This window comes from Oryza brachyantha, chromosome 1 (assembly GCF_000231095.2).
Source record: "Oryza brachyantha chromosome 1, ObraRS2, whole genome shotgun sequence".
NCBI lineage: Eukaryota > Viridiplantae > Streptophyta > Magnoliopsida > Poales > Poaceae > Oryza > Oryza brachyantha.
The window spans coordinates 5,531,992-5,555,197 of NC_023163.2; the positions used below are offsets into that span (position 1 = coordinate 5,531,992).

Sequence of the window (23,206 nt, forward strand, 5' to 3'; positions counted from 1 at the left end):
CTGGCTCGTTCGTCGCCTCGCCGGGTTCAACTAAATCGCATGCAAGGCATCGCTGCGACGGCCGGCGGCGGGACAAGCAGCAAGCACTCATGGCCCATCCTGCCCTTTCTAATCGGACGGTTAGATTTTAATGGGTACTTACCAGTACCGGTACCGTCCGATACCATTTGTTAGACCGTAGTAATGCTCAAAAAAATATGCCCTTTTCTGGTGGCTTGATCATCTTAATATCTCTTGATAAAGAAAAGAGAGTGATGATGGCGACCATTTGAAAGCGCCTCTAGGTAAACTGTTGTAAATTTTTAAGATGATATAAAAAGCTCTTTTTACTAAAAAGAGATTATAATCTCTCGAGGGGATTTTTTTTATGTTATGTAAATAGTTATAAAAATTAAAAAGGGATAAGATATATTAACAAATGATAAATCACTTCTTAAATATACATATCCAAATTCAACATCTATAAATTGTAACAAAATGGATAAATTAAACTCTAATTATATTCAAAATCATTTTTTGTTTTTTAATTTATAGAAGTTAAATTTAATCTTTTTTTAATTTATAAAAGTTAAATTTAATCTTGTATGTTTGTATATCTCATATTAATTATTTAGATGATATGTAAGAAACGAAAGGATATCCCTCTAGAGTTTTAAAGAGAGTTTTTCCTTTTTCCTTTATATTTCTTTATTATTGTGGCTTGGTACTGGTCGTATTCTGAATAGCACCAACATTATCACTGATAGAAACAGGAAACCAGAATTTGAGTCCTCTGCAGTAACAACAGAGAACATTGTTTGAACAATGCCCTGAGTATTTTGCTATAGGGATTTGCCTTAGAATAACTATTATGAAATATTTGGTGTGATCTCATCCATCCATGAGATAGATCTAATCTATCCAGATACAAAGGAGGAGAAGCTTTCCTCACAGGTACATCTCTAATTAGCGTCTCGCTGGAATGAGTGCGACGTTTCCCAAACATCGTACCCCTTTGTTCACACCGTATCCCCCTGTATATAATGACTTGAAAGTGAATGAGAAGATTGATCCCATTCTTCTTCCTCTGTCATAGTTTCTCAATTCTCAACACGTTATCAGCACTTCGCTCTTCTCCACCAAACACAAAGAGGAAGAGAAGAAGAAACAGAAGGTAACGATGCCAACATTCGGTATGATCCTGGACGCAGTCCTGGATCTTCCCCGACATCACCGAATTCGTTGTCTTCGCCATCTTCTTCGCCAAAGAAGGAGGACGTGCCATGATCACCGGCGTCGCCATGTTGCTCCACCGACGGTCCCGCCGGCCACTGCCCCGCCAACCACGAAGACACCCCGCCGAATCCAAGTAGAAGGGATTCGGTACTGTCCTCACCATGGATGGACAGCATGGGTGTCTCCCGCTTCCCAAGAATGCTTCATCTCAACAGAGATGGAGTCACCGCCAACGCCGCCTCCTGGCTTCGGCCAATGCGGCACAATTGCTGCGCGCACGGGGGAACCACCGATATAAGTTCCATCCTCGTCGCGCCGCCATGCCGGTTAAGCCGCTGCTCGGCGTCCCGGTCTCCGCGCCACCTTTCGCGCCGTTTCCCATGGTTCTCCAACTCGCAGGCTTGCGAATGGCAATGGAGTACACATGAACGGTGTCTGGATTAGGCCGGTTTCTGACTCCGACGAGGAGCAGGAATCGTCGGCCTAAGCCGACGGAATGCCGGTTGTCTCATGGGAGACGGCGGCAGAAGGTGGAAGGCAGAAACGGAAGCGGCAGGGCGTGCGGCACTCCGCGCGCGTGACGGTGATGGCACAGCAGCAGCAGCAAGGCCGCGCGGCGCTCCCGCGTGGTGGGCGACGGCTGTGCGACGTCGCGGCGTCATGGGCGGCGGTTTCTGCGGCATGGCGACGTGGGCGACGGTGGTTACGCGGCTTGGCGGTGTGGGTGCGGATCTGGTTGGCGCATGCGACGTGGAGCGAAACGGCAGGAGGACGTGGGGCCAACACGTCGTTGGCATGGAGCGGAATGGCAGGAGGAGGTGGCCGGCCACTACGTTGTTACGTGGTGCCGTGGGGGGCTAATCCTCCTCCCCTCCGTCCGGTCTCCCATGGGCCAACCAGCCACTGGTGCAAGCAGGCCGGCCCAGCCTGGCTGCGGCCCAAGGCCGCCCTTCCCCCCAAGCAGGCCGGCACGCCTCCATTCGGTGGAGGGCTGAAATTTAACATTTCGGCCCACCACCACTTTTATCTGCTTTTATTTACTGTTTGCATTGTAAATATTAGTTTAAATTAGTCTTTAGTCCCTTTGTTTAGTGAAATTTACTAAAAGTAGTTTATCAGTGTAATTACCTTCATGTAATTGACTTTTTAGTCCCTGATGTTTATGATATTTACATTATTAAATATCCTGCTTTTACTAAATTCATTTATTGTCTTAAATAAAATGCATTCGCATATTATTTCAAGACATGCTCTACTTTCTCGCATATTATTAAAATTAAAAAATTCTTTAAATTTTGTATTTTAATTTAGTAAATTATCTTAATTATGTCTCACATAATTAATGGAGAATTTAATGCATGTTTGACTTTAATAATTAGACTTGGCAATAAAACCACATGTAGATGGAGCCCTATATTTTGATCACAAATGATCATTAGTAGGCGGCGAAATTTTTCGCCCATCATTAAGCGGTCTACATTATAAGATGATTACCAAGATGGAGTACTAATATTTTTGGCCACTAGCGGTCTTAAATTTAGGCAGCGAACATTTCGCCCATCACTAAAAAGGTCTACATCTTATAATAATTACCCGCATGTGTTATTCCAAGAATATGTTTGAAAAACAATTGTATGGTCTATTACCTACAATCAATTTTCAACACATGACAAATTATAAGGTCTTACATTTCGCATTGAGATTACAATTTCTATATATATCATGTTTTTTATTAATTTACCTCTGTAAATTAATAAATGTTAATCATGATTGTAGGGACAATGGCAATCAGAGAGTTCGATGAACTCGCCCTTGATGGGAGTAACTACCCAATTTGGGCTTCGGATATCAAAATAAACTTTGCTTCTCGTGGGATTATTAAAGCAATTGAGGACCCCGTTGATGGGGACCCGCCAGTTGAGGACAAGAAGATAATGAGTGCCCCTCTTCTTACTTCGGCTCTATATCCATAAAGACCTCAAACATGAGTACATGTTAGAGATGAACCCCCTCACTTTATGGAAAGCTCTCAAAGAGCGCTATGATCAGCAAAAGGAACTCATTTGGCCTGAGGCTAATTTTGAGTGGTCTCAACTACGCCTGCAAGATTTTAAAACTGTGGCGGAGTTCAACCATGTTGTTCATCAAATTTGCTCCAAGTTGAAGTTTTGCGAAAAAGAGCCTACGGAGGCAGAAAAGATAGAAAAAACTCTGTCTACTATGCTTCCGGAGGACATGATACTGAATCAACAGTATCGAGCTAACAATTTCCAGAGGTATTCTCAGCTTATACATACATTGACTCAGGCAGAAAAACATCATGAGCTTTCTCTCAAGAATGCTCAATAGCGCCCTCCTGGTTCTGCACCTCTACCTGAGGTTCACTTCAATGCTAAGTATAATGTTGATAATACAAAAGGATTCAAGGGAAATTCTTCGAATAATCCCAAGAATTCAACTGGAAAACGCAAACACAACAACAGGCGCAAATTCAAGGGCCGAAAGAAGGGAAACGGCAAGGCAAAGGCACCACACGCCCGTCGCCATAACAACAAACATTGCGACAGGTGTGGATCTAACTATCATGTCGCTAAAGATTGCCGTATCCCAAAGCATCTTGTCCTCCTGTATCAGAAATCCCTCAAGGAGAAAAAGTCATCTGAGGAACCAAGATATGAAGCTCACTTCAATCTTATAAATGAAGCTAGACCAGAGGTTGGAAGTTCTCAAAAGGCTCCTGTTGAACCAGAGAACAATCTAGATCTTCTACCAGAAGACGTTGGTCCACTTTCTTCGACAGATGACATGCTCATTGAGTTTTGCTCAATGGATCCACTTGGAGATTTTTAGTAATCTCAGTGCATCTTACTTGAAGATGAAAAACTTTAAGTATTAGTATGTGTGTTACATACAATGATATCCATGTATTATGTCAAAACAATAGTTGTTGTAATAAGTAGATAAGTACAAACTCTCTTATGTAATAAGGTTGTAAGACTTTTAAGTTATTAGAGTATGTACTATTACAGCTTATGTAAACATCATTTGTGTATTTGATGTTTCGTTACTTATTGTATGTATGGATTGAATAAAGAATTTTTTACTAAACAATTTTCTTTCTTTCAATATAGATGCCTCACGATATCACTCCGATTGGAGAGGAATTATGCCCTGTGGACAGCGGTACCACAAATTCTATACTTAGGGAGATCAAATACTTCCAAACTCTTAAAAAGAGAGAAGATAAAGTTTTGACAATCGCTGGACGCGATACTGTAATAGTTGGCTCTGGACGAGCAATTATTACACTCCCAATGGGTACACAAATCATAATCGAGGATGCTTTATTGTATCCTGATTCAACCCGTACCTTACTAAGTTATAGAGATATCCGTCAAAATGGGTTACACATTGAAACCCATATGGATAATCGAGAAGAATTTCTTCTCTTAACCAGACAAAACGGATATAGCAAGCATACTTGTGAAAAAATTCCATCTCTTATATCGGGTTTGTACTATACATACATTAAGCCCATTTCCCATGTTGCGTATAAAGTAATTTTTCAAAATGTTGATGCATTCCACACTTGGCATGATCAACTTGGGCACCCGGGTATCGGGATGATGAGAAAAATTATTGGCAACTCTATTGGTCATAATTTGATCACTGGAAAATTTCTCAAATCCTCTGATTTTGTATGCACTGCATGTGCTACAGGGAAATTAATTTTGAGACCTTCTTATCTCAAAATTAGAGCTGAACCACTTCGATTCCTTGAATGTATTCAAGGCGATATTTGTGGCCCTATTGTGCCACGATCTGGACCGTTCAGGTACTTTATGGTTTTGATCGATGCATCTACAAGATGGTCTCATGTGTGTCTACTATCGACACGAATCCATGCTTTTGCTAAACTTATGTCCCAAATCATAAGGTTAAAAGCAAGTTACCCTGAACATAGGATTCAATCAATCCGTATGGACAACGCTGCCGAATTCAAATCTCATGCTTTCGATGATTATTACATGGCTTTAGGAATTCAGGTTCAACATTCAGTTCCATATGTCCACACACAAAATGGCTTAGCTGAATCATTGATCAAAAGAATTAAGCTTATTGCTCGACCATTATTGATGAATTGCAAACTACCTTCGTCATGTTGGGATCATGCAGTACTGCACGCTGCTGATCTTATCCAACTACGACCAACTGCATATCATGAAACTTCCCCAATGCAGTTAGTACGTGAAAATCCTCCAAGTATTTTCTATTTGCGTAAGTTCGGTTGTGCTGTCTATATACCAATCTCACCACCATAGCGTATTGCTATGGGCCCACACAGGAAAGTGGGGATCTATGTGGGATTTAAATCTCCGTCGATCATAAAGTATTTAGAACCATTAACTGGTGATCTATTTACTGCCCGGTTCGCTGACTCTATTTTTGATAAGGAACATTTCCCGGCATTAGGGGGGAGACTTCAAGTACCAGAAAGAATGCTAGGAAATTGATTGGAATGCTCAGGGTATTCCAGCCTCAGATCCACGTACTACAGAAACTAAACTACAAGTTCAGAAAATTATACATTTGTAAAGACTTGCAAATAACCTGCCAGATGCATTTACCAATTACAAAGGTGTGACTAAATCTTTCATTCCCGCTCAGAATGCACCAGAAAGAGTGGAGGTACCAAACAAAACCACTCAACTTTCACTCTCTAAAAAAAGAGAAAGAAGTATGGTCACTAAGCGAGATACAATTGCTAGCAAGCAAAGAAAGATGGTAAATGTAAACTAGCCTTTAGTTGGTACACACCGAATTGATACTAGATATCAAGCAGATCATGATAATCTGCAAGCTAGCTCAGTTGTGCACAATGCTGAGACTAGAAATTCTGAAAACCATAGACATATTATGTTGTGCACAATGCCTACACCTCGTGGTATCTTCCCTGTGGGATACAAATGGGTTTTCGTTCGGAAACGAAATGAAAACAATGAGGTGGTGAGATATAAAGCAAGGCTTGTAGCACAAGGTTTTACGCAAAAACCTAGCGTTGATTTCAACGGAACTTATTCTCCAGTTATAAACGGTATAACTTTCAGATACTTAATATCATTGGCAGTACAAAATCGTCTATCTATGCAGTTGATGGATGTAGTGACAACATATCTTTATGGGTCACTTGATTCAGAAATTTACATAAAGGCTCCAGACGGAATCGACATTCCGAATCAAAAGGTAAATCGTAACATGTATTGTGTTAAGTTGCAGAAGTCACTTTATGGCTTAAAACAATCGGGTGGAATGTGGTACAACCGATTAAGTGAATTCCTATCACTAAAGGGATACACTAAAAATGATGATTGCCCGTGCGTCTTTATCAAAAAATCCCCCAGAGGATTTTGCATTATATCAGTATATGTTGATGATTTAAACATCATTGGCAATACACAAGATATAAATGAAGCACGTCATCATTTAAAGAAGGAATTTGAAATGAAGGATTTGGGTAAAACCAAATTTTGCTTAGGTCTACAACTTGAGCATTTACCTTCAGGAATCCTTGTGCACCAAAGTGCCTATACCCAGAAAATATTAGAGAAATTCAATATGGATAAGTCATATCCCTCCAAAACTCCTATGGTGATTCGATCTCTAGACATAGAGAAAGACCCATTTAGACCAAAAGAAGATGGAGAGGATATTTTAGGACCTGAATTTCCATATCTTGGTGCTATAGGTGCACTGATGTATCTTGCGAATAGTACGCGGCCAAACATTGCTTTCGCAGTAAATCTATTAGCAAGATACAGCGCTACTCCTACCCATCACCATTGGACTGGAGTTAAGAATATCTTTCGATATCTTAATGGCACAAGAGATTTGGGATTATTCTTTAAAAGGAACCAGGATCCGACTTTAATTGGGTATACTGATGCTGGTTATCTATCTGATCCCCACAACGCCAGATCACAAACAGGATTCGTATTTTTACAAGGTGGAACTGCTATTTCATGGAAATCTTCGAAGCAAACCCTGGTAGCCACTTCCACAAACCATTCTGAAATAATTGCATTATATGAAGCATCATGTGAATGTGTATGGCTTTGCAGAATGTTTAACCACATATTAACATCTTGTGGTATTGGGTCATTAGAATTACCCACCATTATCTATGAAGATAATGCCGCTTGTGTTGTTCAGATGGAAACTGGTTATATTGAGAGCAACATCACTAAGCATATTGCTCCTAAATTATTTTATCCTGATGAGCTTCAGCAACATGGAGAAATAAAAGTCTTGCAAACCAAGTCATATGATAATCTTGCCGATTTATTCACAAAATCTCTACCATATTCCACATTCTCTAAATATATTGAAGGAATTGGTATGAGGAGACTTAAAAGTCTACAGGATTCAGGGGGAGTACATCTCTCTGGAAAATAACCTATTTCTGTTATATTATACTTTTTCCTTTGTATGAGTTTTTCACCCTTTGGGTTTTTCTCATTCAAAGTTTTTAATGAGGTAATATCAACACAAGCTCGTAGTATATCACGTTATTCTCCTTATTTTTTTCCCATTGTGTTTTTGAGGAGTTTTTACCTGATATATCTAAATAATGAATTATACAATATCTTTCCAAGATTTTACAGAAATTCCAAGTCTAGATTCGATCAAGGGGGAGTGTTATGAAATATTTGGTGTGATCTCATCCATCCATGGGATAGATCTAATCTATCCAGATACAAAGGAGAAGAAGCTTTCTTCACGTGTACATCTCCCATTAGCGTCTCGCTGGAATGAGTACCACGTTTCCCAAACGTCATACCCCTTTGTTCACACCGTATCCCCCTGTATATAATGACTTGAAAATGAATGAGAAGATTGATCCCATTCTTCTTCCTCTGTCGTAGTTTCTCAATTCTCAACAATAACAACGAGGTAATATCGCAATGCATTGGTTTACTATGTGCTGTTGTTTTATACTGTAGCACGGCATTGTAACGCTCATTTTTATCCGCTCAATGGAGATTGAGCGCCCAAAAATATGGACTAATACAAATCACTATAGCACCTCTGTATGTTGTCTCAAATTCAGAGGATCCCATTTTGGGAAACCATCTAAGCCAGAGGTAGAAACCATTATGAAAATTCTACATCTAGTCTATTAAATGAAAAAACAAAAATCTATACTCCATCGATACAAGGGGTCATCAGCTTTTCTTTCTTTCTGCGTGGAAAACAATCAGTATTCAATAATTCAGTATGGACATAATAAATATGTACAATTTGCAGGTCATACAAAAGTGTCAACAAAAATAAGCCCAATTGAACATATGATACGTATCTCCTCACTTTATTCACCAATTAATATCCAGCACAAGGAAACCCTCACTTAATTATTACTCAATTAATCTCCTCTCCAATGCTCAAAATTCGGGACAACTCCACTCAAGTTAATCCCCAAGCCTACAAATTAATTTATGCAAATTGTGAGTACCACAAACATGTCAAGCCTCATGGATCAATACGTTAATCAAACAGGCGGAGTCCTTTAATCATAAGCCAAAATTTAAATTATATAGCTTAATTTTGAAGTTGATTTTTAGAGTTTTTCTACTCTATTTTCTTTTAGAACAATAAAAACATATATGTAAAAGTCTTGCACATAAATTATTTTTTAGCTATTAATAAGTTATTTCGTTTGTACTTGTTCTAAGTGAACTATGAGGCTGATTATTTTTCAAGGAGCTCTGGCTTCACAATTTCCTATGCCCTCCACTAAAAACAATTTCTGGCTGTATCAGAAATCGATTATTTTTTAGACAGAGGAGGGGGTAAGCCATAAGAAATTGAATTTTTTTAGAGGGAGGGAGGAAGCCATCAACCAAAGAAACTGCATTCCATTTTCCAACCTGAATTCTGCCGTCGGACGTTCCGACGACCAGGACATCGCCGTCGGCGTCGACGGCCATGCACTGGACCCGGCAGCCGGCGCCGCCGGCCTGGAGGGCGCCGGCCCTGGTGAGCTTCTCCCTCGACCAGATCTCCACCACACCATTCCTGGATCCCAGGTACACCAGGTCGGAGCTGACCGCCAGCGACCGCGCCTCCACCGACGACGGTATCGTCCCGACCAGGTTGTAGTTCGAGCTGCTCCATATCTGCACCCCCAGAAAACACAAACAAATTTCGTCAAAGTTTTGATCTTTCAAACCAAAAAAATCAAAAAGAAGATGTTTTGAGAGTTTTTGTTTTTGTAGTGCCTTGACGGATGCGCCGTCGAGCGAGGCGCTCCCGGCGTAGAGGAGGTCGCCATGGGCGTGCAGGGAGTAGATCGGGTTGGCCTTGCCGAGGATCCTCTTGCTCCCCGGCTGGATCACGCCCACCGTCCCGCTCGCCAGGTCGATCTCCTGCACGCTGCCGTCGCTGCAGCCGCAGAAGAGCTTGCCGTGCACCAGCGCCATGGATCGCACCACCTTGCTCGTGTTCAGGACCTTGGAATTGCCCCCGTTCCAGCTTAGCACCTGCAAGCAGCAGACGCCGGATCGATCTGAGTTTCTGGCTGAATGGGGTGAGCCATGGCGTCTCGACACGGATGATCGGCGACGGCGTTCACCTTGACGCCGGCGCCTTGCGGCGCGAAGCATGCCATGGCGGCGGCGACGGCGAGGTTCTGCACGGCGTCCTTGGTGTCATGGACCTCGACGCACCGGAGAGTGTCTCGAAGCTGCCACACCTGATCAGCCAGAAATGACACATCAAACTCTCAATTTCTGCAATGCCGTTCTTGATTTTGGCCAAGAGAAACATACTCTGATGGTTCTATCCAGTGATCCACTGAACAGCTTCTCCTCCGAAGGTAGCACCGCTAAGCTGGTGATTGCCTTTGTGTGTTCTTGGGATTCAGAAACCAACCGAAGGATGCTTTCGCTTCCCCCCCAGACCTGAAGATTGAAATTCCACAGATCTATGAAACTGAAACTGCAATAGCACAATGTCAGGGAAAAAAAATGGAATCTTTGAAAGACAGAACAAAACCTTCAGTGTTCCATCAGAGTGTCCGGAGAAGATGTATCCCTTGAGGTAGACGATCGATGTGACCTCACCATTCGAGCTGCAGTCTGCGTGGTTGAGCTCCTTGTGATTCCACATATCCTGTAGTAACAAAGAAGAGAAATCTCCAGTGAAAAAATAGAAATAAACAGAGTTTCAAATGCAGCAAGAACAGAGCTGTGAGATGCATGGTGAGTGAGCAATTACGATGCTGGAGTCTTGGCCATCTGACAGCAGCTTGAGCATCTCGAACGCGAGGCCCGACGATTTCTTCAGCTCCCTCAGCGTCTTGAGCACGTCCTTGATGTACGTCGTGATCTCGTGCATTCCCTCTGAAAAATTTGACACGTTTGGAGAGAAGAAGAAGCAAAAAATTCAGAGAATTTGTTCGAACAAAAAAAAGTTTAGAGATGATTCCTGTGACTAACCGCGATCGTTCATGAAGCTCCTCAGCGCCACCATGGCGAGGGCTCTGTCGCTGCCGTGCTTGCCGGACCTGAGGACGAGGACGAACTGCCGGAGGAGGCACACCCTCGCGGCGCCGAGCACGCCGGTGTCGGGGAGGAGGGAGAGCATGTGGACCAGCCACGCCGCCGACGCGAGGCTCGCCGTGAACAGCTCGGCGTTCTTGGCCCTCAGGCACTCCGACAGCGCCTCGAACACCAGCCCGAATTCATGGCTGACCAGCGCGTACGCCGTCTTCCTCTCCCACTCCGACGCGGCCTTCTCTTCCTCCTGGAAAACCACATTGCAAGTGTTCAGAACGATGCAATTATTGCAGAGAAATTCAGGAAGTTTTCACCGAATCTAGCAGTCTGTCTACCATTTCGTCCTCGCCGTCGCCACCGCCGCCGCCACGGGAAATGCTTAGCTCCTGCGACTGTCTGTGCCTCTCCTTCACCCTGGCGAGCTTGAGCAGCGACGAGAGCGAGAGCGGCCGCCCCGACGAGGAGAACTTGCCGGGGAGATTCATGATGGTCTCGGCGGCGAGCAGCTGGCTCCTCGGGTAATCCGAGTTCTTGAGGCACTGGATGAGGCTGTCCACCGCTTCTTCCCTGTACATGCTCATCTTCCTCGGCTCCACCTGATTAACGATGAGTTTAATTATGGCTAGCTCTAATCACACGATGTCAGAATTGAAAGAAATGTTGCGAGAAGGAAAAAAATGTTTTTTGTGTTTTACCAGAAGATCTAGCTGGAGAAGAAGCCCTGCAACGACGGGGCTCTGCTCCGGTGCCGTGGATTGCAGGTACACGAGAAGCGTGTGCATCATGCTGAAGGAGCTCGCCTCCTTGATCGTCCGAAGAAGACGATCCGCGGCCGATCGCCTGACGAATCGAAGGATCGATGATGACAAAATGGTGAGATTTCTTAGTTGAGTTTGTGATGAAAGGGTGGAGCTTTGAGGTTACCTTTTGAGCTTGAGCAATTCGGAGAGGAGCCGCACGATGTCGAACTTGTCGACGTCGCCGACGACGTGGAAGGCGTCGAGGACGGCGCCGAGAGCCGACTTCTCGGCGATGCTGCTCCGGCAGTGGCCGTCCTCGGCGACGCACCGCAGTAGGATTCTGACGGCGGCGATCCTCTCCTCGACCTGCTCGGCTTCTAAGCTCGTCGCCACGCCCCTGATGAACCTCTCGGAGACTAGGGCGGACTTGGCCACCGGCGACGTGCTGTCCCGGCCGCCTTCGAGGAGGATCTGGCTAAGGAGGATCACCGACGCGGACTTCGGCTTGATGCACATCTTGACCGCGCCGTCGTCGTTTCGCCGGATGGTGGAGGCCAGCGCGTCGGCCATGTCCATCTCGACGAGCTGCTCCGGCGAGGGAGAGAGGAGGTAGATGAGCGAGACGGCCTCCGCGAGGCCTTTCTTGAACAGCGCGACGAGGCAGTCTACGTCGGAGTCGACCCTCGTCAGCGTCTGCACGACGGCGTCGTCGCGGGAGGCGAGCTCGGCGAGGAGGAAGACGGCCACCTGCAGCACCGGCGCGCTCACGGAGTTGAAGAGGATCTCCACGAAGCCGTTGATCACGGCGGGCTTGGCCAGCGCGGAGAGGGCAACCTGCTCGGCGCCGGCCTCGCGCCAGAGCCGCTCGATCCGGAGCACGGACTTCTCCGAGTCGGCCAGCTCCTCCGACGTGCAGAGGCAGGACACCGCGGCGCGGAGCTCTCCGACGGTGCTGTCGAGGGTGGCCTGCGCGATGACGCTGGTCGGCGACGGCGCGCTCGCCAGGCTGCCGGTGGCGTCCGGCGACGGCGAGCTGATCTTGAACGGTGCGGCGGGGCTGTCCATCGTCCCCGGTGGCGTCGTCGCCTCGGACACCGACGGCGTGGGCGCAGCGGCGGGGTTCTGGTCGCGCCAGGCGGCGATGAGGCGCTTGAGGACGTAGTTGGTGTTGGGGAGGTGGGCGCCGCGGAGGCGGTGGCGAGTGATGGGGCAGGTGACGTTGCCGCGGTCGAGCCACTCCTGGATGGCGCGGCGCTCGTACGTCTGGCCGGTCTCGAGGGTGACGGGGTCGTCGAACACCTGGCTAGTGATCGGGCACACGAAGTCCTTGGGCGTCGCCACCGTGTGCTGCTGCCGCCGCCGCCGCCGCGCCTCGTCCCCGTCGCTGCCCACCGCAGAGCTGCATTAAGAATCCGCCGGCGCGGCGACATCGCCATCATCGCCTCAGGAACGGTGTTGTTTTGGAGGCGAGCGCGTCGAGGATAGCTAGCTTACCTCGCGGGCTCCGGAGAAAGGATGGCGACGACGGCGTCGTCGTCGTCGTCATCGTCTTCCCCGCCGTGTGGACGCGCTCTGTCACGGCGTGACAGCGGCGATGCCGTGTGCTTTTCCTACGAGACGAGACATCAGCATTGGAACCTCAGCTGCGATCTCTTCTTTGAAAAGAACTCTTTTTGTTTAAGAAAACCTCGGCTGCATCTTCTCTAATTAACAATCCACTGAGATGCTAATCTTTCTTAGCATCTTAGATTACATATTAAACGACTTGCACCAGGACGCGTTCAGAGCATGCACCAACCTCTCTGCCGGCGAGGAGAGCGGAGACGGATGAGGAGGAGTCCATGCTGTCGTCAGAAGGAGTGGCCGAGTGCTCGATGCCTCGCAGCCTCGACACCGTGCTTCCTGTGCCGGTCGCCGGCGCCGGCGGCTTCTGCTGCTGCACTATGAGGTGCGGTGGCACGCGCTGCGGGTACAGGCTGGGTGGCCGCATCAGCTCCCTCCGGCCCTTGCCGCTGCCCTGCCGCGGGTACAGGTCGGCCGCCTCGTCGGCGTCCGCCCAGATCGGCTGCAAAGATCACCGGAATATTATTTGACGTCACTCTATGGTCTCGACGCCGTCGAGCGTGTCGGCTGAAAATGGATTGGGAAGAACGGGATGGTGCATGCGCGCGCGTAGCATTACATTGTAGCGTACGTCGTTCTGCAAGCTGACCGCCTCGTCTGTCTCCGCCGTGGCTTCCTCGTCGTTGTCGTCGCAGTCATGGCCGCCGTCTCCGACGCTGAATACGAGCTCTGGAGGCGGTGGCGGCGGGGACGACGCCCTTGCCGCGTCGCCGGCTTCGAGGATCCTCTTCAGGTAGAGCGCGTACGCCCTGCAGTTCACGTCGAGCACCTTCTCGTACTCGCGCTCCAGGGCCCTCATCTCCGTCGCCTGGACGCCGCTCATCAGCGAGAGAACCCTCATCGCCGTCATCGCCGCGGTCTCCACGGACCTGTCCTCCCCGCCCTCGGACGCCGCTGCCGCGGCGGACGCGCGGCGCGCGGCGAAGTGTCGCATTACGGGGAGGAGGCGCGGCGCGAAGAGCGCCTCGAACGCCGCGGGAGCGAGCTCGTGGCGCGCGAGCGCTGGGTCGAGCGCGAAGAGGTCCAGCACAGCGGCGGCCGCCGCCGCAGCCGCCCCACCGCGGCGCCTCGAGGCGGACGCGAGCGCGAGCAGGAGGCAGGACAGCGGGGGTCGCGGCGGGGAGCGACAGCAGCAGCCGCTCGGCGGCGCGGAGGGAGGACGGCGACGGCGGCGAGGACGCTGCCGTGTCGAGCGCGTCGGACACGAGCGACAGCGCCTGCAGCGTCGCCGCCGGATGCTGCTGCTTCTGCTGCTGCCCCCCTCCGCCCGCCGCGGCGGCGGAGAGCAGGTGGCGCCGGAGGAGTGGGTCAGCGATAAGCTCCGCCAGGAACGCGGCGGTGTGCGCCACGACGGACGAGTACGTCGGCGACGGCCCCGCCATGTACGTGTGAGGAGCAGCACACCACGCGCACGCGCGCGCGCACACAGCCTTGAAGCGCACGGCGGCGGGAAGATGGTTGATTTTGTGTCGACGATCGTGGAGGCGAGGTGAGGCGCGAAGACTGAAACGGCCATGAGGTTTTGTCCCTATGCGGTTTAAATTATGGCGGGCGCAGAGGAGACTTGGTTCCCGGGCGGCAGGGGCCGGCAGCGCGGCCGCCTGACGCGTGGAGGGAGACGGTCGCCGCCGCGCCGGAAAGGCACGTCTTGGAGCGGCTCGCCGTGCAAGCAGTTTTAGCACACAGGTTGATGTATATCTACCTGCTGCTAGCATACTATCTAAATATTTATAAAAAATATAAAGAAATTGATAAATATGAGTTATATCACTTCACAAAACATGTAAATTTAAATTCAACTTCTACAAGTTATAGCAAAAATAAAAAAACAATTATGAATATGCGTATATTTTGTTTCAGTTTTGTTTGTTTTTTTTGTTGCAACTTGTTAAAGTTGAATTTAAACTTGTATGTTTGTGGAGTGATATAAATCATATTAATCTATCTTGTCAAATTTTTATTTTTTGGTGACTAACATGCAAGCACATGGTTGGATATCCAACAAGTTATAGCAAAAATAAAAAAAACAATTATGAATATGCGTATATTTTGTTTTAGTTTTGTTTGTTTTTTTGTTGCAGCTTGTTGAAGTTGAATTTAAACTTGTATGTTTGTGAAGTGATATAAATCATATTAATCTATCTTGTCAAATTTTTTTATATTTTTGGTGACTATTTATATAGCATGCAAGCACATAGGTGGATATCCACCCATATGCTAAAAATTATTTCCCGTTCGTCGTAGCCTTTTCGGGAAAGTCAATAACTCCATCTAGCTCGTTACTCCTTCCATTTTTCTAAAAAATAATAATGACAATCTTGACTTTTAAATGTAAGTTTAAACATTTGTTTAAAAACTTGTGTAATTATTATTTGTTTTTGTTGTAATTTGGTTTTTCACTGAAGGTAATCTTAGTGTGAGATATGAAATTTTGCATATATTCAGTTAATGACGTCATCTTTTATAAATTTGATGAGAATACTAGTTACTACCCAGTTACCAGTTGGAACGAGATCCATTAATCCTGAGGATCACGTGATGCTAATTATATACGTACTTTGGTAACTAAGAAAAAAGGTTTTATTTAATTAGGATCGATATGAATAAACGAGATATATTTCCTTGGCTAGGTTCCAAATGCTGTCATTTTCACCATAAACTTTCACGGATGAGGCCATGCCAAATGGAGCCAAGAGGGAGGATCATATCACAAAATCAGTAGTATTTTTTCTTTGAGAGGTAAAATCAGTAGTATTACTGTGTTGGCGAGATAGACTAGGATATATTGATACAGAGTCACAGAGACCAGTTAATTAACAGCTTGTTTATGCATCCACTGTAACATACACAGATATACTCAATTCTTGGATCAAAGATATTCTCTATATTTTTAATTTTTAATATATAAAAGTGGATATATAAAATTCTCATTTGTTCGTCCCTCTTATTTGTCATTCATTAACTTATTAATCAATGATATGGGCTTACATGTCAGTAGTTTGCCAATAACAAATAAGAAATCACATGGACTTTTACATGTCAGTAGTTCGCCAATGACAAACAAGGTCTATATTATACAATCGATAGAGCACTCATATATGCTACTATTTGTTTGGAACTTTGGATTTGGGAAATGGGTTCTTGTGGCAATTGGCAAACGAGGACAAAGGGAAGATCGAATGTTTTATGAAGTTTTGCAAGGTCTGCTGTAAAGTAATGTCTTCTCCTAGATATTCATATTTCAAATGATCCCATTGATCGTGGAGTTGGAACCAATTAATGACTTCTCAACCAAAATTTGCCTTTGGTGATCGCAGTGCGAGGTTTGTTGCTTGGAGTTATGTTGTAGAGCATACGGGTGTTATCTAGGACATGTACAAACGTGTTTATTAATTGACCCTCTCAATCGTCACTTAAATAAATTTTGATGACATGAAGAAAGGAGAGGGGAGGAGAGAGAAAAGTTGTTGTCATGCATAACAACGGTTTAAAATCGACTCTTAGCATTTGGTAAAGAAAACTTTTTTACATGAAGGTGGATAAAACGAAAACTAGCGTAATAAAAATATTGTATTGTATTAATAAAGAAAACATATCTGATTTTATCTTTATAAATATCATTATAAAATAGATTCTTGTTACTGACGTAGATCAGATAAGAGTCGATAATGAGCTCTACCTTTAAACATGCCCTTACTGTATAGGAAGAACAACCGATACTAGAATTAATTGATCTAAAAATATTAATAGATTAGTCTCAATTTAGATGGTGGTGCATTTTTTATTTCCATAATTAGGTGTTTGCAGGACATACCTAAAATTAGATGTTATAACTATTATTTGGAATCAGCGATGGATATATGTTTCGAATGGAGAGAGTCTAATCTATGCTTTTTCTTAGCCTAATTTGGAGTTAATTTTAGAGTTTTTTATTATAGTTTATTTTTTATCCTTAGTTTTAGAACGCTAAGAATTCACATATAAAATTTATATTTACAAATTATTTTTTATTTACAAATATATTGTTGACTTTTTTTTTTGAAAAAAGCCAAATGATTACTCTCCGTCCCACAAAATAAATCTAGTATTGGATGTGACATATTCTAGTACAATGAATCTAGATAAAAATACTATATTTAAATTTATAGTACTAGAATACGTCACACTCACAGTATTAGTTTATCTTTTTATGGCACCGAGAGAGTAGCCCTCAAAGGCCACTAGCCACGCCAGAGAGCTCAGACAAGAAACGATAAGGATATGGTTTTTTGATGTGCTTACTGTGTAACTTCTGCCTAACCCGATAAGAATCCATACTTTATATATTGGGAAACATTTTTAGCACACGTATTTTTATATATTGATAAGGCCACTCCACGTGATATCGACTTGTTGTCTAATAGCGAATTAGTAAATTATATGTACATATATGGTCCTCTATTATCCTTTTCTAACAGCCATTTCACTGGTGTTCATCGTCAGGATCTGAGTTGGATTAATTTTGTGGAAGCATGCATTATTTCAATCTGAAATTAATTTGCTACTACTGCATCATATACTCCAAACTTAGTTTGAATTGAAGTAGTGCACATGGCCGGGCAAATAGACAATGATTTAATCACGGTAATGTGCCAACGTAAACGACGGAGCCACGACCAATTATTTCTCTGCAAATGGAGCACTTAACAACTGTCACAAGTTGGGTTTTGCTAATTATCGGTGGCATGCAACACTGTTAATACCAAGTGCTCGATCACACGTCCATGGCTTCGTCGTGCGCGCCGGCGAGGAGCGGGACGAACTTGAGCATGACGTCGACGGCGTTCTGCGCGGCGATGCTGAGGAACTTGCTGGCCTCGTTGCCGAGCGAGGAGCCGCCGCCGGCGAGGTCGGAAAGGGAGCGGATGGTGAGGAACGGGACGCCGTGCTGGTGCGCCACGAGCGCCACGGCGGCGCTCTCCATCTCCACCGGCGTGCACCCGAACTTGGCGCGCAGGAACTGGCGGTAGGCGGCGTTGTCGAGGAACAGGTTGGCGCTGCAGCCCCTGCTCACCCGCGTCACCCTCGGCGCCCGCGGCAGGCACGTCGTCGTCGCGTTCACGCACGCCGGCAGCTCCAGCCCCTGCAGTACAATCACCGGCCGGCCGGCCCCTGTCAGCTCGCCGTCGATGATCTCAACGAGCTGTGGGGGCTATGCATACCTCAAGCTTCTCGGCGAGGGCGAAGTAGCGCTTGCTGACGGGGACCCAGAAGGCGTGCTGGCGCTGCTCCGGGATGCCGGAGACGGGGAAGATCTCCTCGGGCTGGTACCAGATGCTGTTGAGAAGGTTCGGCGAGTGCCCGGCGGCGGCGTAGTCGGAGAAGTTGAGGAAGCCGAGCTCGCGCGTGTAGTCGCCGGCGGCCTCGAGAGGCAGCTCGTTCTCCGGGCCGTCGCCGTAGCGCTGCCAGTTCCAGAGGGACAGGTGCGCCCAGTGCTCCGGGATGGTGACGTCGCCGATCTGGAGGCCCTCGTCGGCGTTGCCGGCGATGCCCCAGTGCACGATGCCCTTCACCCTGAACAGGCTCAGCAGCAGCTGGGTCGTCAGCCCCGCGTTCAGCTGCATGCATGCATGCATCCGTCAATCCGTCATGCCGCCATCAAGTTAATTAATTAGTTAATTAACGGTTTTATTTAAGCCATTTTTCACTGCAGTTACGTACCATGCTAAGCCCTGTCATGACCATGACAACGTTTTGGCCTCCGATGGTGCCGAAGCGAAACCTTCGCCCTTAATTAGAAGAAGAGAAAAAAAATTAAAATCAAACCGAAGCATTATTAATTAATCAGTTGATTAGTATAGACGATCTCCAGTAAACGTTGTCTCGTTCATCTCTTTCGAAATGTAGATGGACTTAATCACTTCAATTACATGTATCGTTAATTCGATTCGATCGAACGTCGTCCTTGTCATGAGGTGAAAAATTAGGAGTATATATATATTATCGCATGCTGCAATTAGGTGAAATTTTTTGATTAGAGGTTAATAAATTAGTCCCAAATAATCACCTTGGACGTCGAGGTAGGGGAGGGTTGCGCTGGGGGTGAAGCTTGGGGAGCCGAGCACAGGGTCCATCTCGTAGGCGTTGGGCACGACGAGCCCCACGAACGGGCCGCCGCGGTTCGCCTGCCGGATCTCCGACCACGTCTTCCTCGAGATGAACCCCTCCGCCGCCGTCGCCATCATCGCCGCCGCCACGGCTCCGGCCAGGACCAGCCGCCTCATCATGGCTCCCCGGCTACACACGTAGCTGATCGATCGATCGATCTATTATCAGTTATAATCACAACACAACAACAGCTTAATCTCTAGCTTGCAAGTAGCTAACTCTCACGACAAACTAGCTTGTAATCACGTACCTCTCTTGTATATGCGTTGCAGCATTTGTGTGTGCTGATGTGGTCTATATATAGATAGAGAGATGTCGAGGGAGGCTGCATGCGTGCTATTGGTAGGGAATCAATAAGTCTGGAGATTAGGGAGGGTTCTCTGATCATTTTCTGTGTTAAACACTAATTAATTACCTGCTGCATTTTTTTATACAGCCCACCTGGATGTCGTCGGACGTGTAAGAGACAAGTACACCACCACACATATTTTTTACACTAGTTGATTTAAATGTGGGAGGTGCAGTAATATATATGTAGGCATTATGAATATTTGTGTAACATAGCGGTGAAACGGCATGTAGCCTAACAGTTAGTGACTTGAGTAGTATCCAAAGTCCTGAAGATTGGGTTATTTGAGGGCCAAGATCCTAATAACCGATTAATTTACCCTTTTCCTAAAGAATTTTTTTACCATTCTTAAAAAATTACCCAAAAAACCCTTTCCCAAAAGTATGGCGTTACATTAATTTTCAACTTAATTTCAGGCAATTTTCCATATGTAACTACAGCTATCCTTTTCTTATATTTAACTATGCTTCTATGATATCCTCTATCTCCTATTCTAAGTTTAATCATAATTATCTTATATAATGTGTATTAGAAAAACTACAACATAATTATTGAAATTAACATTGTAATTACAATGTAAATGTACATCATTTTTTAGTAAACACTGTAGATAATTTAAAGTTTATAGTGTAGCCAAAACGCTTATGCTTTTTTACTCCCTCCATCCTAGAAACAAAACTATTTGCTATGAACCTGGACATCAAAATTGTTTCGATTTGTCATCAAAAGTTTATTTTAATTTGTTGCAACCGAGGGGAAGTTGGAGTGGATCGGAGGTGCGTTGTGCGCTCTGCCGCGGCTTGATCGATCTGTTGATCGATTAAACAAACGGATCATGCATATCTCGTGCACACAGTGATGACCACATAAATAATTTGATGCAATAATGCATGCATCTCTTGCCGTATTCTAAAAGGTTAATTAATATGAACCCTCCCATTTTAGACTATATAAAGTATGTAGTCTCACGACTAATTAAGCTCTCCGCATGATATTAAGACAAGTCAAACACGGCACACGAATAATGCATGCATCCATTCATGTGTATGCTGAGTAATGTAGTTGGGTAATTGTTTGGGTTTTTATTTAAAAAATTAAATGGTATATTTTTAAATAAAAAATAATTTAGGAATAAAATTTTTATATAAGTATTCTTAGCGACCTAAAAGTCAATGCTGAAAAATAAATATCGATAAAAAACCTCAAAATCAATTCTAAATTTAAGATTAAAAATTTAAATTTTGACTTATAAGTATAAGCAAAAAAGGAAAAAGATGGAGTTGTATATTTGTTTGTATTTAATTTAATTTATAAACGGAATTACTGAAAAACGTTTGACAGTTTTTATCTAAAAAAAACTATCAAATTTGTGACTGCCGGATTGTGGAGGGAAACAATTTCTTAATGCGTGGAGGTAGCTAGTGTGCTTCGGCGAGATGGGTGCCATAGTTTTACAAAATGTATGCAGGTTAAATAATTACGTTATAATTATATTTCAATTATACTATAGTTGAATTTAATTTTTTTAATCCAAAAAACTGCAAAATGTTGTATATATAGACACTCCCTAATATAAATGCTAAGAATTCAAGCGTTGGAGCTATGGTTGTGGAGTTTGCACGGCATTAATTAGGGATAATTAAAAGGGAAATCTAAATGTGCTCGTAGCATAACACGTCAATGTTTGTAAGAATTTAGTAAAAAAATTTAGTACGTAGTCTTTTCTAAAATTAATTATAATCTTGTTGGTCATCACAGTTAGTGAGGTTCATGGATTGAGTAAGGATCAGAATTTATCATTGGTTGTCTTTTGTGATTGTGTGAAATAGGAGCAATAGAGGGTTAAAAAAGATGCATAGCGGCAGAGACGTGTGTTTCTAAGTTCTAACCTCCCACGCTTGACTCCTAACATGCTCAAACTCAACTAGGGATGACAATGAATGGGGTTTAGAGTGAGTTTTGTAAAAACTTACCCGTCACAAAACCCATGACGGTAAGCTAAACCTATAATCGTAAACCTTCATGCGCGCAAAACTATATGTACTCATACCCGATGGGTACCCAAAACCAAATAGTTACCCACCATGTGAAATTAACTATGTCAAAAAAAACATCTTAATCGGGACATCTCTATAAGTATATTGAGGTTTTCTAATATTTAATTGCAGGTAACAAACAAATAAACATAATTGATTGATTAGTATAGCAATAAGAAAATAGAAAAGGTACAGTAGCAAGCAATTAAGTAAAACTAAGCTCATCGAATCCTAACATTTATTCATCCAATTATATCGATGTAAGCAACTAATCATGCATCAATAACAGTATTGTACTCCTAGCTTGTAATACTGGACAATAAGCATGCTTCCTAGTGATTATTTTAAGGTGTCGCTAGATTTTTAGGGCCTCAGATTAAATCTAAAACCCATACCCAACATATTTCTTCACGGTGCCCATAACCACAAATCCATGGGTATAAATCTTCACCCATATCCACTAGGTACAAAACCCGTCGGACCCTATACCCCTGGGTCCAATTACCATTCCTAAACTCCACGTTTCAACTCCTAATGTCACACACTTCCGTCCTTATACCTGTGTAGTCACGTATGCATTGACAAATATGCAATATAAATTTAATTTATAACGCATTTACATATATGCAATATAAAATTTAATTTATGATGGAGAGAAAAATAATAAATTAGACAAAAAAAATACTACCACTTCACTGGATTATCTGGTATCCGTTATTTTGATGTGTAAATTATAACCATGTATAGTTGCGAAGATATTTGTGTAAAACACGTGTTATAAAATTTTATTATGCTTTAAATTAAAAAAATTCCCCGTAAAAGAATATGATCGGCCTCCGGCAAGAGACGAGGCACACGTCCTCATCAAGAGCTCATTAAAAATCCAATTCCCTAATTTTGGATATGACGACGGTACCATTGACAACTGTTCCATCCTTTCTAAAATAAATAAACCTAATATTAGGTGGAACATATCTTAATAATACAAATATAAACATAGGTTATATCTAGATTTGTATGACATATCTTAAAAATACAAATATAAACAAACGTAGGTTATATCTAGATTTGTAGCACTAAAATATGTCACGTCCAAAATATTAGGTTTATTTATTTTAAGACGGAGGGAGTACAAATACGGGTACCTCCATCTCACCACGGAAGAAATCTCATACTAAATTAGACATATCAATTCTTTCTATAAAGTTAATGTCCATTAACTGTAGTTAATGCTAATTCTCTCTTCTCTCATGAAGCCACATCATCTCAATTTTTTTAGTCTTAGGATGATACATTAAGGGTGTAAATTGTATCTCATCATCTCAATTGTTTTTAGTCTTATGATGATACATCAAGGGTGTAAATTACATCTCTTCACATCATCTCAATTGTTTTTAGCCTTTGGATGATTCATCAAGAGTGTAAATTGCATCTCTTCCCTCAAAAGACACGCCATACAACCGAACCATTTATAACATATGGATAATTGATAAATGCACAAAAATATATAAACACATGGAAAAATTGTATAGCAGATAAGAA

General features: G+C 44.1%; 2 protein-coding genes across 2 annotated transcripts; both read right to left on the bottom strand.

Moving 5' to 3' along the window:
• Positions 1–8,208: 8,208 nt before the first annotated feature.
• Positions 8,209–14,514, bottom strand: LOC102700198 (putative E3 ubiquitin-protein ligase LIN). Its single transcript, XM_006645612.3, is given in 15 exon segments — positions 8,209–8,694; positions 9,141–9,389; positions 9,492–9,752; positions 9,845–9,964; positions 10,041–10,172; positions 10,267–10,383; positions 10,489–10,613; positions 10,710–11,016; positions 11,105–11,365; positions 11,465–11,609; positions 11,694–12,908; positions 13,004–13,119; positions 13,308–13,574; positions 13,692–14,240; positions 14,242–14,514. Coding segments are annotated over 15 exon segments (4,155 nt in total). The 3' UTR covers positions 8,209–8,676.
• Positions 14,515–17,761: 3,247 nt separating this feature from the next.
• LOC102700482 (bark storage protein A) lies at positions 17,762–19,524 on the bottom strand. The gene is made up of 4 exons (XM_040519871.1): positions 19,179–19,524; positions 18,833–18,900; positions 18,334–18,729; positions 17,762–18,254 (listed from the first exon to the last, which is right to left on the bottom strand). The coding sequence occupies exons 1-4, from the start codon at positions 19,396–19,398 to the stop codon at positions 17,886–17,888; spliced, it is 1,053 nt and encodes a 350-aa protein (XP_040375805.1). The 5' UTR covers positions 19,399–19,524; the 3' UTR covers positions 17,762–17,885.
• Positions 19,525–23,206: the final 3,682 nt, after the last annotated feature.

Excerpts from the sequence above, each read along its gene's own strand:
- LOC102700482 (XM_040519871.1), bottom strand. The coding sequence starts at position 19,398 with ATGATGAGGCGGCTGGTCCTGGCCGGAGCCGTGGCGGCGGCGATGATG. Across the intron at positions 18,730-18,832 it reads TCATGACAGGGCTTAGCATG|CTGAACGCGGGGCTGACGAC; the intron begins GTACGTAACTGC and ends GCATGCATGCAG. Across the intron at positions 18,255-18,333 it reads CCCTCGCCGAGAAGCTTGAG|GGGCTGGAGCTGCCGGCGTG; the intron begins GTATGCATAGCC and ends ATTGTACTGCAG.